This window comes from Grampus griseus (assembly GCF_964374135.1).
Source record: "Grampus griseus genome assembly, chromosome: 19".
Classification (NCBI taxonomy): Eukaryota; Metazoa; Chordata; class Mammalia; order Artiodactyla; family Delphinidae; genus Grampus; species Grampus griseus.
The window spans coordinates 46,522,406-46,539,597 of NC_139013.1; the positions used below are offsets into that span (position 1 = coordinate 46,522,406).

The 17,192-nt window shown below is 43.4% G+C and overlaps 1 protein-coding gene across 2 annotated transcripts in view; it reads right to left on the bottom strand.

The window, feature by feature from the left end:
- CFDP1 (craniofacial development protein 1) overlaps positions 1–17,192 on the bottom strand; it is a 136,737-nt gene that overhangs the window by 95,609 nt on the left and 23,936 nt on the right. For both annotated transcript variants that reach the window (XM_082676184.1, XM_082676183.1), the window contains exon 5: positions 13,397–13,516. In XM_082676184.1, the coding sequence (XP_082532310.1) occupies positions 13,397–13,516 (120 nt within the window). The remainder of the gene's footprint in view (positions 1–13,396; positions 13,517–17,192) is intronic.

Consider the following 17,192-nt stretch of genomic DNA (forward strand, 5'->3'; position numbering starts at 1 on the left):
GATCAGAACATAAGAATCACTGACTGCTATACTTAGGACAAATGACATGCTTTACTGACATTAAAACATTTCGGATATGGGGATATATGTATATGTATAGCTGATTCACTTCGTTATAAGGCAGAAACTAACACACAATTGTAAAGCAGTTATACTCCAATCAAGATGTTTAAAAAATAGGGCTTCCCTGGTGGCACAGTGGTTGGGAGTCTGCCTGCCGATGCAGGGGACGTGGGTTCGTGCCCCGGTCCGGGAGGATCCCACATGCCGCGGAGCGGCTGGGCCCATGAGCCATGGCCGCTGGGCCTGCGTGTCCGGAGCCTGTGCTCCGCGACAGGAGAGGCCGCAGCAGTGAGAGGCCCGCGTACCGCGAAAAAAAAATTAAATTAAATTTAATTTAATTTAAAAATTGGGGGATAGTAACTTCCAACACTATGGACATAAAGAGAGAAATAACACACAGCGTTTTAAAGAATCTATAATATACAGTCTCTAAATTGGCTCACGATTGCTCTCAGTGTGTTTATAAAACTCAGATTTTTACCTGAACTCTTAAATGACTGAGAATTAATTAACTTTCATGATTTGATACAATATGGAGACTAGCTATAGGTGATACCCAAACCTTAATTAATTCTTTAACATTTGCCAAATGCACAAAAATGTAGCACTAGATTAATTCTTGAAAAAAAATGTTTTTGGTAAAGGTTTTCAAAGGAGGGGAAATTTTAAGCCACAATGCAAACCAGCAGGTTATGAAGACTCAGTTAACATAATGATTGTGGAGAAACCCTGAATACTAGTAATGGCGTGCGGAAATGGGCCCTCCCTCTCATGTAACACTGGAGAGATTTCAAATTTTTCTTGTCTATTTGGCAGCATTTATTATGATTTAAGGTGCACACATTTGATGAGCCAGCAATCCCACTTCTATGAATCTGTCCTCCAGAAATAACAGCATGAGAACATAAAAAAATATATGTGCAAGGATTATTATGGAACTATTCATAACTGTAAAATTTGGAAAACTAAATGTTCACCAATAAGGGAATGGTTATTCAAATTATAGAATATTCACACAACAGAATATCATGCAGGCATAAAAAAATGTAGATGTTTATACTGGACCTGGAAAGATGCCCAAGATAGACTGTTTAAGCAAAAATACACGTTGCAGATTAATGGAGAAGAGTGAGTCCATTTTTGTTTTAATGTTATATGATTACAATATACTAGCATAGTAAGGGAAGGACTGGAACATAACTGATAACCAGCTAAAATTATTAGCCTCTGGGGCTGGGAATGAAAGAACAGGCAGGTAACAAGGAAATTTCACTTCCTTCTTCCTGAAAAAAATTTAAGTGGTAGGACTATAGGTCATTTTTTACTTTCTTATTTGTAATTCAAACAACAATGGTAAAAGCTTTTAGCTCTCAAGGAAAAAAATGAGAGAAGAAAAATCATCTTCCACTTTCTAAGCACAATGGTAAAGTTTAAAACAAAACAAATTCTAATAAAAGAAAGATGTAGAAATTGTATAACACATAGAAATCTCATACCAAGAGAATAATCTAATTAGAGAAAAATGTATAGCACTTATATACCAAATCTTAGGGACGCTTCGTGTTCCTGGGATCTTGCCAAAGACAAGCTATCTTTTCAGGGGGACTCTGCCCTCTAGTGTACACTAAAAGAAGCTAAAGCACTCAAAGTAAATCAATAAATTCATGTTATAACCAAAATATTTCCACTTCATTTCTAGAGCATCACAATCTTCTCCTTAAATGAATGTCTCCATATCCTTATTTCCAAATCAATTTCCTATTATCGTACTGAGTAAACTTTATGAAAGTCATAGCTTCAGCTACCTATTCTTTCCATTCTTCCCTACACTACCAAGAAGCACCCAAAGTACTTTCCTGACACCTATTTCACACCAAGAAAAAGTTGGCACAACCAAGGGTATAGGAATATAGCAAAATAAAAGTTTAAAATTTTATAACACATACAGGCACCTGGCTCTTAAACTCATAGATTGTTGAAACTTGTTGGCACTTTAACTCAGGGGTAAGGGCAAAGGAAAAAAGAAGGCTGCTCTGTGTAATAAAGTTCAACTCCTCATAGGATTTTCTAAAAAGACTAGAATTTGTTCAACTCTGGGCAACACTGAAAACCAAAAGGGACATTTCCTAGATTCATAGTATTTGCTGTAGGTATTCAATCCCATCCTGGTGACTACAAATGAAAAATGTTCTTACTTTGAAAGCTCTTCTATGTTTGGGATCTCATTTAGACGCTTACATTGCTTGATCCAAATGTCAAAGAGTCTCCAAAAAAAGCGGGGGGGGGGGCGGGGGCGGGGAATAATCACTAATCTCTCCATTCATATTTCTTTCACTTTCTAGCTCGGCCTGGAACAATCTCTTCAAATCAAGAATGTGAATGAGGGGCTTCCCTGGTGGTGCAGTGGTTGAGAGTCTGCCTGCCAATGCAGGGGACACGGGTTCATGCCCCAGTCCGGGAAGATCCCACGTGCCGCCGAGTGGCTAGGCCCGTGAGCCATGGCCGCTGAGCCTGCGCGTCCGTAGCCTGTGTTCCGCAACGGTAGAGGCCACAGCAGTGAGAGGCCCACGTACCGCAAAAAAAAAAAAAGAATCCGATTGACAATGCAGGGGACACGGGTTCAAGCCCTGGTCCGGGAAGAGCCCACATGCGGCGGAGCAAAGCCCGTGCACCGCAACTATTGAGCCCGCCAGCCACAACTACTGAAGCCTGTGCACCTAGAGCCCGTGCTCCGCAACAAGAGAAGCCACCACAGTGAGAAGCCTGTGCACTGCAACGAAGAGTAGCCCCCACTCGCTGCAACTAGAGGAAGCCCCCGTACAGCAACAAAGACCCAACACAGCCAAAAATAATTAATTTTTTAAAAAAGAATAAATGAGATGAGATTACCTTTAATAAATTCAAAATATTCCAAGTATTCATGGGGAAATCTTTAAAGAATTATTTAATTTCAATTTCAAATCCACTTACTCTGTACCTGCAACACCTGTAGAGGTATACTTAAAAAACAATTGAGGGCTTCCCTGGTGGCGCAGTGGTTGAGTCCGCCTGCTGATGCAGGGGACGCAGGTTCGTGCCCCGGTCCGGGAAGATCCCACATGCCGCGGGGCGGCTGGGCCCGTAAGCCATGGCCGCTAAGCCTGCATGTCCGGAGCCTGTGCTCCACAACAGGAGAGGCCACAACAGTGAGAGGCCTGCATACCGAGGAAAAAAAAAAAAAAACAATTGAAGAATAATTTAAGGGACTTCCCTGGTGGCGCAGTGGTTAAGAATCTGCCTGCCAATGCAGGGGACATGGGTTCGAGCCCTGGTCCAGGAAGACCCCACATGCCGCGGAGCAACTAAGCTCATGCACCGTAACTACAGAGCCTGTGCTCTAGAGCCCACGAGCCAGAACTACTGAGCCCATGTGCCCCAACTACTGAAGCCCACGTGCCTAGAGCCTGTGCTCTGCAACAAGAGAAGCCACTGCAATGAGAAGCCTGCGCACCGCAACAAAGAGTAGCCCCCGCTGGCCGCAACTAGAGAAAGCCCGCACACAGCAACGAAGACCAACACAGCCAAAAGTAAAAAAATAAAAAGAATAAGTTAAAACCAAATGAGGCAGAGTATAAGCATCCATTGAAGAACATGAAGGTGAAAGTCAGTACAGGGTTTTCTTGCCCCAACACACAGCATCATTCTGGAGTTGATAAGTAAAGTAACAGCAGTACCACTGAGGCTGCCAGAATCAATCATTTCCTCTTAAAAGCTATTTCTAGCTAGTCCTATTCTGGAACAAATGGCTGCTAGAAGAAATGACCTTAAAACAAGCTGGGCAAGGATATTTCCTATTTGAGTCCCCTGGCAACACCCTCACATAAGCTTTCTACAACGTAGAATTCAGACCTCAGTAAGAGTCCATTACCATACTCCAATAAAGATGTTAAAAAAAAAAAAAAAAGAGGGCTTAAAAAAAAAAAGACTCCATTACCAGATAGAAATGGTAACAGCCATTACTCCCCAGTATCACATGTTGTCCACAGCTTCACTGTTGACTGCTGGCAGATTATCAAAGTACAAACACACCTCGAACTCATTTTTAAAATGTGCTATTTTTGGACTTTGCTACTTTTTTAACCTTCTTCACAAATCAACATTTATTTAAGGCTCCCTGTTAGTCATTCTGGGACAAGTTATTAAGGAGTTTAAATCTGAGCCTCATTTTCTCACAGCTACATATACAGTTATTCTGGAAAAATGAAATACAATTTAGCCATTCAGCCTTAATTATCCAGACTGGTGGAGGGCAGGGCTACAGGGAGGATGCCAGTAATTTTACTCTGCTCTTAAGAGTCCCTGGGCTTCCCCGACTTGCTGCGGCAGACAGAAGTACCCAAGTTTGAGCTTGGAAGAGCTGCCCGTTGCTATCTGTTCCCTGGTGGGCGCCAAAGGAGGATTCAGTTATGACCTTCACAAATGAGGAGGGAGCATCCTGGTGCTTCTGCTGTGCTTTCAATCAGAATGACAAGTGAGACGCGTCTATTCAGTTGCCACCCAGCTCGGTGGGAGTCCGCTCTCAGCACCTGGACAGGTGGGAGACGAGGTCCCCTTTCCCCAACCTGGGGCGGGCAGGTGGCCCAGGAACCTAGTCCCGAGCTGCCAAGCGCCAGACAAGCACCTCCCTCCCATGATCAGGAAACCAGAGGTCACCTTCCCACAGAAACTTTATTTTTCACAAATCTCAAGTGCAAAACATAGACGACCATTTTTAAAAAGCATTTAAAAAATTTTTAACCACAGAATGTCTACAAGAATTATACCTTTTCAAAACACAACCAATTTTTATATTTCAAAACTATCTCAACTCGAATAAATTAATTTCTTAAAAAGTAAAAAAAATTTTTTAAATGTGCTAGCTCCTTCAATTTCATGAGATAAGGATGAGATTAAAATATAGTACAGGAGGGCTTCCCTGGTGGCGCAGTGGTTGAGAGTCCGCCTACCGATGCAGGGAACACGGGTTTGTGCCCCAGTCCGGGAAGATCCCACATGCCGCGGAGCAGCTGGGCCCGTGAGCCATGGCCACTGAGCCTGCGTGTCCGGAGCCTGTGCTCCGCAACCAGAGAGGCCACAGCAGTGAGAGGCCCGCGTACCGCAAAAAAAAAAAAAAAAAAAAGGAAAAAAGAAAGAAAGTACAGGAAACCCAGACTAGCCATGGTTAATGAGGAAAAGGCTTACAAAGGAAATGGGAGTAAATAGTCATCTCACTTCCTTCAAAAATAACAAAACACAAAATAGCTTTCAAACAGTCCTTCATAGGTTATAAAGCTGAAGAGATACTTTTAACAAAAAAGGCCAATTAGGAGGGTAAGAAAGAGTGGTTGTAAGGCGCAGGGGCTGAGAGCCCAGACTTTGGTCTCAAAGAGAACTGGACTGGAATCCAGGCTCCACCATCCATCAGCTATACAATTCTAACAAATTAAGGGCCCCTCCCTGAGCCTCAGTTTCCTGATCTGTGAAATGGGCACAAAGTTAGCACCTACCTCTTGAAATGTTTATGTGGAATGAATGAAATAATACATGTAAAACACTTAGCGCTGTGCCTTAAATTTGGCAAACTGTCAATAAACAGAAACTATTCTTTTAAAACGGATACAGAAACATTTAACCTACAGCATGAGAAGATAGTATGTCATACTTAATCTAGAGAACAAACTGGTTCCAAAAGGAAATTAACCTGGTCATTAGAGGGAAACATGGCATTCTAGCATGTGAGAAACACCTGACTACAGGAAGCAAGTGGGTAGCATAAATGAGGAGCAGGGACAGGAACAGGCACAACCCATCTACTCTGCTCCAGCTCCTTAATGCTCTAAGGAAAGAGGAAGGGCAGTGGCACAACTTCTCATTTCTGAAGAAAAACCAGTAATCCAGAGTTTATGTCAACTCTCCTGATTTTTAAATACTGACTGAATAAAAACATCCAAGGACAGATCTGATCCATCAACTTCCAGTTTGTGAATGTCTAACCTGGAGCAGAGTCTCAAACTGGAAACTGAAGGACCCCAGCTCCCTTAAAACAGCATGTCACAAAGCTAGCATTCTGGAAAAGCAAATTCTCTGTACAAACTGTCCTAAGCACTGCAGGATATTTAGTATCCCTGAAACCCACCCACTAAGTACCAATGGTCTCAAGTCATGTGACACCAAAATATCTCACCACACGTTTCTGAACACCTCCTACTGGCAGCACCACATTCGCTAAGAGTAACAAAGTTAAATTCAAAAGTTAAGGAGGAGGACTTCCCTGGTGGCGCAGTGGTTAAGAATCCGCCTGCCAATGCAGGGGACACGGGTTCGAGCCCTGGTCCGGGAAGATCCCACATGCCGCAGAGCAACTAAGCCCATGCGCCACAGCTACTGAGCCAGCGCTCTAAAGCCCGTGAGCCACAACTACCGAGCCCGTGCACCTAGAGCCTGTGCTCTGCAATGAAGAGTAGCCCCCGTTCACCACAACTAGGGAAAAAGCCCATGCACAGCAATGAAGACCCAACCCAATGCAGCCAAAAAATAAATAAATAAGTGTATCTCTTAAAAAAAAAAAGTTAATGAGACTCATGAACATCTACTTACAAACAGTAACAAAATAAGGACAGGGCCAGCCCTGAGTCAACTAAACTAAAACCCCAAATTATCATCAAACAGGAAATCTCACTAAAGTAGAAAACTTAGAGCTGGCTGTGGGAACAAATCAAAAGGCTTAACTCCCTCTCCTTACTTCTAACATTAATTATGACGGCTGGGTCCGTGAGCTATGGCCGCTGAGCCTGCGCGTCCAGAGCCTGTGCTCCGCAATGGGAGAGGCCACAACAGTGAGAGGCCCACGAACCCAACAAACAAACAAACAAACAAAAGAAACATTTCCACCCAGTACTGTGGCTATATCGGTTTTTGTTACTTTTTTTTTTTAAAGGGCTGCTGTGTATGCAATACTCGTCAGTGTTTTTATTATTATTTTTTAAATCAATTTATTTAGTTATTTTTGGCTGCCTTGGGTCTTCATTGCTGTGCGTGGGCTTTCTCTAGTTGCGGTGAGCGAGGGCTACTCTTCGTTGCGGTACGTGGGCTTCTCATTGCGGTGGCTCCTCTTGTTGCGGAGCACGGGCCCTAGGCATGTGGGCTTCAGTAGTTATGGCTCGTGGGCTCTAGAGCACAGGCTCAGTAGTTGTGGCACACGGGCTTAGCTGCTCTGCAGCATGTGGGATCTTCCCAGCCCAGGACTCGAACCCGCGTCCCCTGCATTAGCAGGCAGATTCTTAACCATTGTGCTGCCAGGGAAGCCCTGGTTTTTGTTACTTCAAGTGAAATGCTCAATGATCTCTGTATAAAAAAGACTATATATTGAAACTCAAAAGACAACAAAGTCATATTAACTCATGTCCGAGGAGCTTGGGAGACATCAGATCAACTGCTCAGACAGCAAGACTCTGTTGTACAAATTAAAGGTCCTGGGGACTGACTGCTCAAATACACTGAGTACCAACAGGTCTTCTACCTTCAGTGTGACACTGTAAGGAATTCTATCTCTTCTATCTTTGGGGCAAACATTGCTAAACTGACACCACCCAAGATGTTGTCTGAGACTCAACAATAAAGCCTCTTTTTTTTTTGCTCAATAGACCGAGAAGACAACACAAAATTACACGGGAAAATGATGTTTTTCACCCTTAGGTTTTATTGCTTTAGGTCACTCTCAATCTATAAGGAGGCAACTAAATAGTAAGCCCTTCATTAAACAAGTTAACGCTTATGGGTAGGATTATAAACTTGAATGGAACTAACAGCCACCCACTGTTGGAATAAAGTAAGTAATAAATGTTGGGTTGAAGGCAAGCAGTAAATGTACCAGCCAGACCCCCACAAACACTGGTAGAAGCTGGATTCAAGTGGCCAACAGTATTGGTAGCAAGGGCTGGAGGGGAGTGGAGGGTGAGAAGTGGATCGAGAGCTTAGACTAACAGAACTACAGGAATTCAGACACATTATGCTGAGCACAGTGCTTTTTTCTACCAATCGTAGTTTCCTGGCATTTCTGACTCCGGCTGCCAATGAAATTGGGTGTTTTGCTTACTCCATCCCCAAAGCATAAACTTTGGCTTTTTATAGCCAAAGCAGTGTGCTATTTTAAACATGTGGCGGAAATGCACTGTCAGTTACAAACATTTGCTCCTGTGATTCTTTTTTTTTTTTTTTTTTTGTGGTACGCGGGCCTCTCACTGTTGTGGCCTCTCCCGTTGTGGAGCACAGGCTCCGGACGCGCAGGCTCAGTGGCCATGGATCATGGGCCTAGCCACTCCGCGGCATGTGGGGTCTTCCCAGACCGGGGCACGAACCGTGTCCCCTGCATCGGCAGGCGGACTCTCAACAACTGCGCCACCAGGGAAGCCCTCCTGTGATTCTTATTTGCTAGCAAAGGACATGGGACAGGATGTTTTACTCTCCTGCTCTGGTTTTCCTGTATTGCTTAAATCTGTTTAGAGAGAAGAAAAATAAACAAAGTGTTTCTGCTGGGCAATTTCTATAAACTGAAGCAACTCCAAAAATGAAAATGAAAAAAGTCTGTGGAAACAATATTTTACTGCATTAAAATAATTTTCTTTTAATAAGTTAGATATTTCCTGTAGATTCTTCCCCTGAAAACTTTGCATACCACGCATGTGCAGCCTGCAGCACATACTAATGTCTGCACTGATAAAATGTGTGCACTTAGACACCCCAGATCAAATGAATTCCTCTTGAGCCTGTCTTTTCCCAAGCACAACTACAACTGTGGAAGCTTTTTGAGATGAATTTCAGAAAAACGATCATGCCAACCTTGAAGGTCATCTTCTGGATTTATTCAGAAATTCAAGGTACATGTATCACAACTAAATGTGTCCCCATTTGCATGTACAAACTGTGAGGACTTTTTTACTGAGGCAGACATATCCTTGTAATCTGTTATGTTCCATTATAGCTTTCAAAGAAACTGATTTTGCTCAAATTTCACTTCACCCCTTTATAAAGGAATCAGTAGTTCATTGATCTACTAAAAGGTATGTCATTGGTTGACCCCTCTAGATTCCCTCTATGTCCTCCACGCTGCTCTCTCTGCCCCAGATGCTGTCCTGTACGGACAAAAGACTCTCTTCTTTATCCAACCTTAGTCAGGCTCCTTTGAGACCTCTTCTCGCCTAAGCCTCAATCTTGGCCCCATCCTTGATGGGCTTGCATAGCTCAGTTTCAGTAAGAATCCTGCTAAATCAGTTTAAACAGAACTGCCCACTCATATCTGATCACTCTCGACATATGATCAAGTTCTTCATTTGCCACCTCTGATGTATAAGTCCTTGGCCTGCCTTCAGCAAGAACCCTGTTAGGTCAGTTCAGCAAGAATCTCTGGTGGCGCAGTGGTTGAGAGTCTGCCTGCCGATGCAGGGGACACGGGTTCGTGCCCCGGTCCGGGAGGATCCCACATGCCGCGGAGTGGCTGGGCCTGTGAGCCATGGTCGCTGAGCCTGCAAGTCCAGAGCCTGTGCTCCGCAACGGGAGAGGCCCACGTACTGTTAAAAAAAAAAAAAAAAAGAATCTCCCTACTTCTCATGTCTCCCCTTAGCACTGTTCCATCCACTGATCATCCTCTCACCCTCAATTCTGTTCCCTAGCTATAAATCCCCAGCTGTCTTTGCTGTATTCAAAGTTAAGTCTGACCTTTCCCCCCTATTGTGATAGTCATTAACAACTACTGCAATAATCCTGAATAAGTCTTCCTTACCATTTTAACAAGTACCAGAATAATTTTTTTTCTTTCATAAGCCTCAATGGCCAATGGAGTGCCCTAGCAAGAGATGGGATGGAAGGAGGAATGGAATATTTGGATATTTATTCCCCTGGCTTCCCCCTAGATGGCCCATCACTCAAGTGAAGTTCTCAGCTCCTGACAGGAGGCCCTCCCTATCTTCACTGCCATAAACTGCTCCCTGTCTTGCCCCTTCAGGTCTAGGGTTGGTGATGGAGCCGCATTATTACTAGGCCCAGAGATACCATACTGTCCCTCTCCCTGTGGTTTTTCATTATTTTGTGAGATATTAAACTCTCCTCAAGGTATCCTAATTTGAGGATGCCATCTGTTTCCTGCTGGTTTCTCCTAATACAGATATCATCATAGCAGATTTCTTATCTTCTAAAGGCTATTAGCTCTTTCTAAGAAAAGAAGGCATGAATACAGAATACAGTGAGATTTCCATGAGTGACTTAGTGACTTAAACAAGGTGACCTTGCCAAGCTACCACTTCTCCCTCCTCTGGTTATCTTCATAACTACGGTAACAGTGTTTTCTGAAACACATTGTTTCCAAGTAGAATCTCTAAGCATTAATAGGGATTATTTTAAGAAACACCCAAGGGGCTTCCCTGGTGGCGCAGTGGTTGAGAGTCCGCCTGCCGATGCAGGGGACGCGGGTTCGTGCCCCGGTCCGGGAGGATCCCACGTGCCGCGGACCGGCTGGGCCCGTGAGCCATGGCAGCTGGGCCTGCGCGTCCGGAGCCTGTGCTCCGCAACGGGAGAAGCCACAACAGTGAGAGGCCCGCGTACTGCAAAAAAAAAAAAAAGGAAAAAGAAAAAAAAGAAACACCCAAGGAAGCTAGAAGTAAAAATTATGCTAGTTGAAACTAACTATGCTAGAAACCTAAGGCAGAAGAAACTCTGCCTTTATTTCTATCTAGTACTTAATCTAGTACTTAATTTACAGTAACACTTCCAATAAATGCCAAGAGACACTGTTTAATAATACCAGATACAAGCCTGGTAACCCAAAGACAAGCCTGCAGAAGGCTACTTCTGTAAGTAATCTAGAGCAGTATTTGTCAAATTCAGGTTGTAACAGACTGTGAAATCAATTCAAGGGGTCATAACATTTTTTTAAATGACACATACTACACATAATAATTACATAATAATGGAAATAAAAGAGAAGAGTTCACCATACATAGTAAAGGTAAACATAATTTCACCAAATTTTTATTTCACTTTTTAACATACCTATATTTTAAGTCATGATGTAAAATGTATTCCTTATTGTGAGTTGCAGTCAATAAAGTTTGAAAGTCATTGGTATGAAGAAAATTCCTTTCAAACAATATGATTAGAAGGCTAAAAGCATGTTCCTTCAGCCAAGAGCCTCATATTTTTTATCTCAGACCTCATAAAAAATATAGTTTATTTCATCACCCTGTACAAGCACTTTTATAACTGAAATAGGGAATTCCCTGGCAGTCCAGTGGTTAGGACTCGGTGCTTTCACTGCTGGGGGCCCGGGTTCGATCCCTGGTCAGGGAACTAAGATGTTGCAAGCCGCGGGCACAACCGAAAACAAACAAACAAAACCCACACTGAAATAAAAATTTTGTGAAAACAATATTTATTCTTACCACATGATGTACTATGACATGTATTCTATTTCATTTCTCTTAAATGATGATTGCAAACCACAGCTTGAAACGTACTGGCCTAGAGTATTAAGAGGGTCAGTCTGGAGAACTCTGTTCACATTACTCTGTTCCTCTCACAGATGCCTTCCTCGGTGTTTACCTAATTTCCACGGTGGTAGCAAGCACTCAAAACCTTTTCCTTCTCAGGTTCCTGTGTAACTACTACATGACTTCTGCCACCTAGTTGCTCCAGTGGGAGAGAAATGCATGGATTAAGAAGCAGAAAAAAAGTATGGAGCAGATGTGGACACAGGCCATCCACACGTCCCTGCACTCACCGCCATGACACCCTGAGAGCAGCATCACTGCAAACACCTGCAGCTCATGGCCTGAGCGCCGTGGAAGCAGCTGAGCCAGCACAGATGGGAGTTGGAGGATAAATATCCCAGCCTCCTTGCCCTTGCCAAGTCCACCAGCAGGACTGATTAGCAGCCACCACCAGCAGCGGCTGGAAAATACACCCTGCACTGGCTACCTTCCCACACCTTTTCACTTCCCTGCTCAGGCTTCCTGGAATCACCTCCCACACTAATGACTTGCATTCAAACCTTTGTCTCAGGGTTTGCTTTTGGGTAAATGCACACCAGTGTAACACAGTGTCGTTTGGAGCCAGGGCTGCAAAGATGAGAAAGGCCCGTCCTATAAAAGCTCGTAACGTGACAGGAAAACCAATGACTTTTTTTTTTTTTTTAATGTAAAAACACAAAACAAAACTTCACTGTTTTGGGAGGAAAGGATGAAGCAACAAACTGACTTAAGGATCAGCGAAGCCCCTATAGATGACTTGTTCTACCCCAAACACCTCAAGGACAGAGAGCTCCCCCTCAGGAATCAGCAGGTGATCAGTGTTACAATGGGTGTGGTCCATGTTCACTTCTCTGTAGGCTAGTGCCCTGGTTCCTCATACTAACTGTGATGCTTTCCATCTTACATACAGGTTAAGAAGAAGGGAATTTTTATTTCCTCCAAAGAAACAATTCTAGTCTTCAGCTAAAAATAACCCATGTAGTATGGAAAATATAAAGGGAGAAAAACTATTAAGTTCTTGATGATGTGTTAACAAAATTATTTGCAAGTCAGCTTTGACCTTTTTCTGTTCCTATGAGGTCTTTGGGAGTGGAAGCAAGTACTCAACCCAAATCTTTATTACAAGTTCTGATGATCTGCTGATATTTTCGTTCAAAAATTATTTTTTAGGGACTTCCCTGGTGGCACAGTGGTTAAGAATCCGCCTGCCAAAGCAGGGGACACGGGTTCAAGCCCTGGTCTGGGAGGATCCCACATGCTGCAGAGCAACTAAGCCCATGCACCACAACTACTGAGCCTGAGCTCTAGAGCCCGCGAGCCACAACTACAGAGCCCATGTGCCATAACTACTGAAGCCCGGGTGCCTAGAGCCCATGCTCCGCAACAAGAGAAGCCACAGCGATGAGAAGCCCCGAGCACCGCAACGAAGAGCAGCCCCCGCTCGCCACAACTAGAGAAAGCCTGTGCGCAGCAACAAAGACCCAACGCAACCAAAAATAAATAAATAAATGTCATGCTTTTAAAAAAATTATTTTTTAAATGTAAAGTCTACTATGTGTTCACCTCTGTGGCCAACACTGTATATCAGGACTTTTTTCAGAATCAAACAAGAAGCCTGTGGCTCATTTTCCTCTGCCTCCCCCGTTTTGGCAAATATTTCAGCAAAGGCACAACAGCAGCAGAATTCCTCCTCTCAGGAAAGGAGTCACGAGAGCTACAGGTAAAGGGTGTCCTTGTACTGAAAACAGCTTCTCCAACGTGCCAGGTACACCTGGACCTGAGACTAGACTACTCACCCTGATCCGGCAGGAAGTGATGGCAGAGCTGAAGGGACATTAGCCTGGGGCTTTTCTTTCTCATTTTGCTTGAAGAAGGATTTGGCTTCTTTAGATGTAGCATCCACTTCCTTAGTCACCCTGTACCAAGGAAGGAGACACCAACTTTACAAGAGGAATAAAAAGAAAGAAACAAAATCTAAGAAAAGGGCATAAATAACAACAAGGAAAAACACACGGGGCTTCTATAAATTCTGGCTGCTGAGCTTTATGATTAAAGTGTACTGTAACAGTTCTAGATAAAGACATTTTCCCCTTATTAATTTAACAAATGAAACAACAGCATATGTAAGTCTGATGTCTCTCAAGTCCCCTCCGTTACTTCTGTCAGCATGACAGTCACCACTGAATCACAGTCCATGTGGGTCACCGATGTGAAGGCTGAAAAGGGCTCTTCCACTGCACCTCACACGCAGATGAGCGCTCACACTTAAGTAAAAGTTGGAATGGGGAGATGGAATATTTGGGAGAAAAACACTGGCATTATTTCAAGGAGAAAAGCAACAGTATAAACAATTGGGAATACTCTAAAGAAGGCTCCTGCTCTATACCTAACTGCCCAAACATGAAACAAAATTCCTTAAAACCGCCAAATAAGCAGTGATTTAAGGGTGGAAGAAAGCAACACGACTGAGAATCCTGTCCAGTTTCAAAACTGGAAAAAATGCCCTCAATAAAACTAAGTCCTCACCAGGGAAGTCCCTGTTTTTCTTTAGTTAACAATAATCTTTTGATGTTCCTACTACGTGGTTTGCAAAAACTCCTATATATCCTGGCTCCTCCCTGACCTCTTCAAAGCAGTCCCTCAGAGTCATCTGAGAGGTTGTCTTCCAGGCTTAAGTCCTCATCAAGTCCGTCAAATAAAACGTAATTCTCCGGGAAAAAAAAAACAAAACTGAGTCCTAAAGCAACAAATAAAAGTATTAATGGTGCCTGAAATTTCAGATAAAGAAGGGAAATGCCTAATGCCGGCCTGGGTTTGCCAAGTCAATAAAAACATTTGAGGAATTTTGTTTAAATGCCAATCTGTCTGTCGGAGGGTCCAAGATTATGGTCACTGTGTTATCACGAGTGTTCAAACAGGTCATTCAGCATAATGACAGATGAATCCTATAAATTCCAGATTTGCAGGAAAAGAAGTCTCTATCTTTTCTCTTCTTCCTTCTACGCTTCTTAGGACCAAAACCAAAATTTCTCTTTAAGAACCATCTCACTCCTGCACTCAGTACTGTGTCACCCACACAAGTGGCACAAAATAAGAGGTTGAGGGTTTTACATTAAGAATCTTCACTGGCAAAGACTACCTTAATCTTGAAGGATGACTTCAAACAAACAAACGAACACTCTGTTACTCCCCTACTCAAGTTCTTATGATGGCTCACTATTACTCAGAGGATCAAATACAAACTGCTGAACCCCCTAAATCAAGGTCCCCCCCAAATCTGGTCCTACTCTGTACTGGGCTTAATTTGTGTGTCCCTCTATTCTCCTAAGTAAACCTCTCAGTACTAAGAGTCAAGAGTCAAAAACAAGAGGAAGAATTTATATGATAGATTAGACCACCATTCGGCAAATATTCACACCTTCCCTGTGGACCAAGAAGATACTCCCCTACCCTACCGATGCTGAGCTTGGATACATGACTTGCTTCAACAGTCAATGAGATGTTAGCTGATTTGACAGGAAAAGAAGCTTTAAATGTATTTGTGCTGTTTCACTTGTCCCTTGAGTTCTTCCCTTTAGCCATAAGAACAGTATGCCTCAGGGAGCTGCTGGTCTAAGATGGCTGAAAGACACATGCTGCAGATCTGAACCCAACAAGCAGCTTGGAGACCAGCCTAGATTAGCTGAACCCCAGATATCCAGGAACACATGTTCAACAAATAAATTCTTATTGGTGTACACCACTGTGTTTTGGGATGGTCTGTAGCATTTCTGTAGTAGCCGCTAACACATTTACATTTCATGAGTGAGAACACTGATATCTAAGGGGTTAAGTTATCTAAGGGGTTAAGTTAAGTAGCAATGTTACAGAGAGCCCTTCAGTAAATTCTATTTCCCAAAGATGGTTGCCACAAATTTCCCAGCCTCCATGCTCTTCCAGAACCTGACACTACCCCAATGAAAGGAAGAGTATATGTCACCCCCCTTGAAACTGCGTGGGCCTTTGCGGCTGCCTCGACTCACAAGATTCAGTGGAAGGGGCACTACATGACTTATAAGGCTCACTGAGAAAAGGTGATAGAGCTTCCAGGTGGCTCTCTCTCAAGAATGTACCTCTGAAACCCCAAGTTACCACACAAGAAGTCTGGCTGCCCCGAAGCCGCCATGCTGGAGAGAATACATGGGAATACCACTGAGAGAGAGATACCTAAGGAACCCGTTCCAGACCCCAGGTGTTTCTTCCTGGCCCAGGCACCAGACATGGGAGTAAATAAACTTTAAAGATGGCCCCAGACCCAGCCACTAACTACAACTGCATGAGAGGCTCTGCACAAGAACCATCTAGCTGAGTCCAGCCACCCCAGAACTAGGAGAAATTACAATAAAACAACTGTTTTAAGCTGCTGAATTTGGGGGTGATTCCTTACACTGCTATAGACACAACCAACATAAACCTACATCCAAACCTGAGGCTTAATGCAGAGTCCCAGAGTACTGGCCTAGAAAGTTGCTTTAAATCTCCTTGCCCTGGGTAGAATCTGGAGAAGAACTGAGATGGCTTGTGAAGAACAAGTGGAAACTTCCACTTGGAAATGGTGGTTTGAACTCTACTCCCTACCAAAACCCTGCCAAACAGTGGTAAACAAATTTACAAAGGCAGAACTACACAAGGATAAGAACAGGTATAACAGGAGAAAGATGTCAATCAAATTTTTTGAAGGTAGAAAGCAAACACACAAGTAAAAGTTGACTTAAGTCTTTGTTTGCTCTAATCTCTCAAGCTGGTAGCCATGTGAAATGGCCAACAAGCAAGCAGTATCCTAGAAAGGCTCAGTAAATGGAGATACCAGGAAACTTTGAAGGTTGGGGAGAGGAGGGGGCTAAAACTAGTTGAAAGTTTGTATCAGGAGCGTCTAGGTCCCAGATCCCCTTCTCTACCTTATACCACAGGCTACTGACCCCTACCCAACCCAGAACCCATTACTCGTTGGAGAAATGAAAATCACATAAGTTCCAGACTCAGATGGCAGGGCCGAAGTCTCATTCTCAAAATGGACAAATTAAATGAAGATGTATCTATTCACTCTTCCTTTGCCACAGCAATCTCAAGGGCTATGTGTTTCCTACGTGTTTCAGATGGCTGAGTTGTAAGATGTAGGGCTACCCAACCTGTGTTGGACTGTGTACCAGTAAGAAATAAATATGTGTTATGCTACGGACTTTCTGGGTTTATTTGTTACCCCAGCATAGCCTAGCAGAGCCTTACTATTACATCAATTTAACTAATAGGAATTTCAGAATAAGAAAATATGGGAAGTTATGAACAAAAAGAAAAGTTTCCCAGAAGTTTCCACAAAATGAGTGTTCCACAGGATATGTGACCCAGCAATTTATTTTATTTATTTATTTTTAAAAATACTTTGGCCGTACCACGCAGCTTGCAGGATCTCAGTTCCCCGACCAGGGATCGAATGCAGGCCACAGCAGTGACAGTCCTGAATCCTAACCACTAGGCCACCGAGGAACTCCCATGACCCAGCAATTTAAAAAGATCTACAGAGCTTCCCTGGTGGCGCAGTGGTTGAGAGTCCGC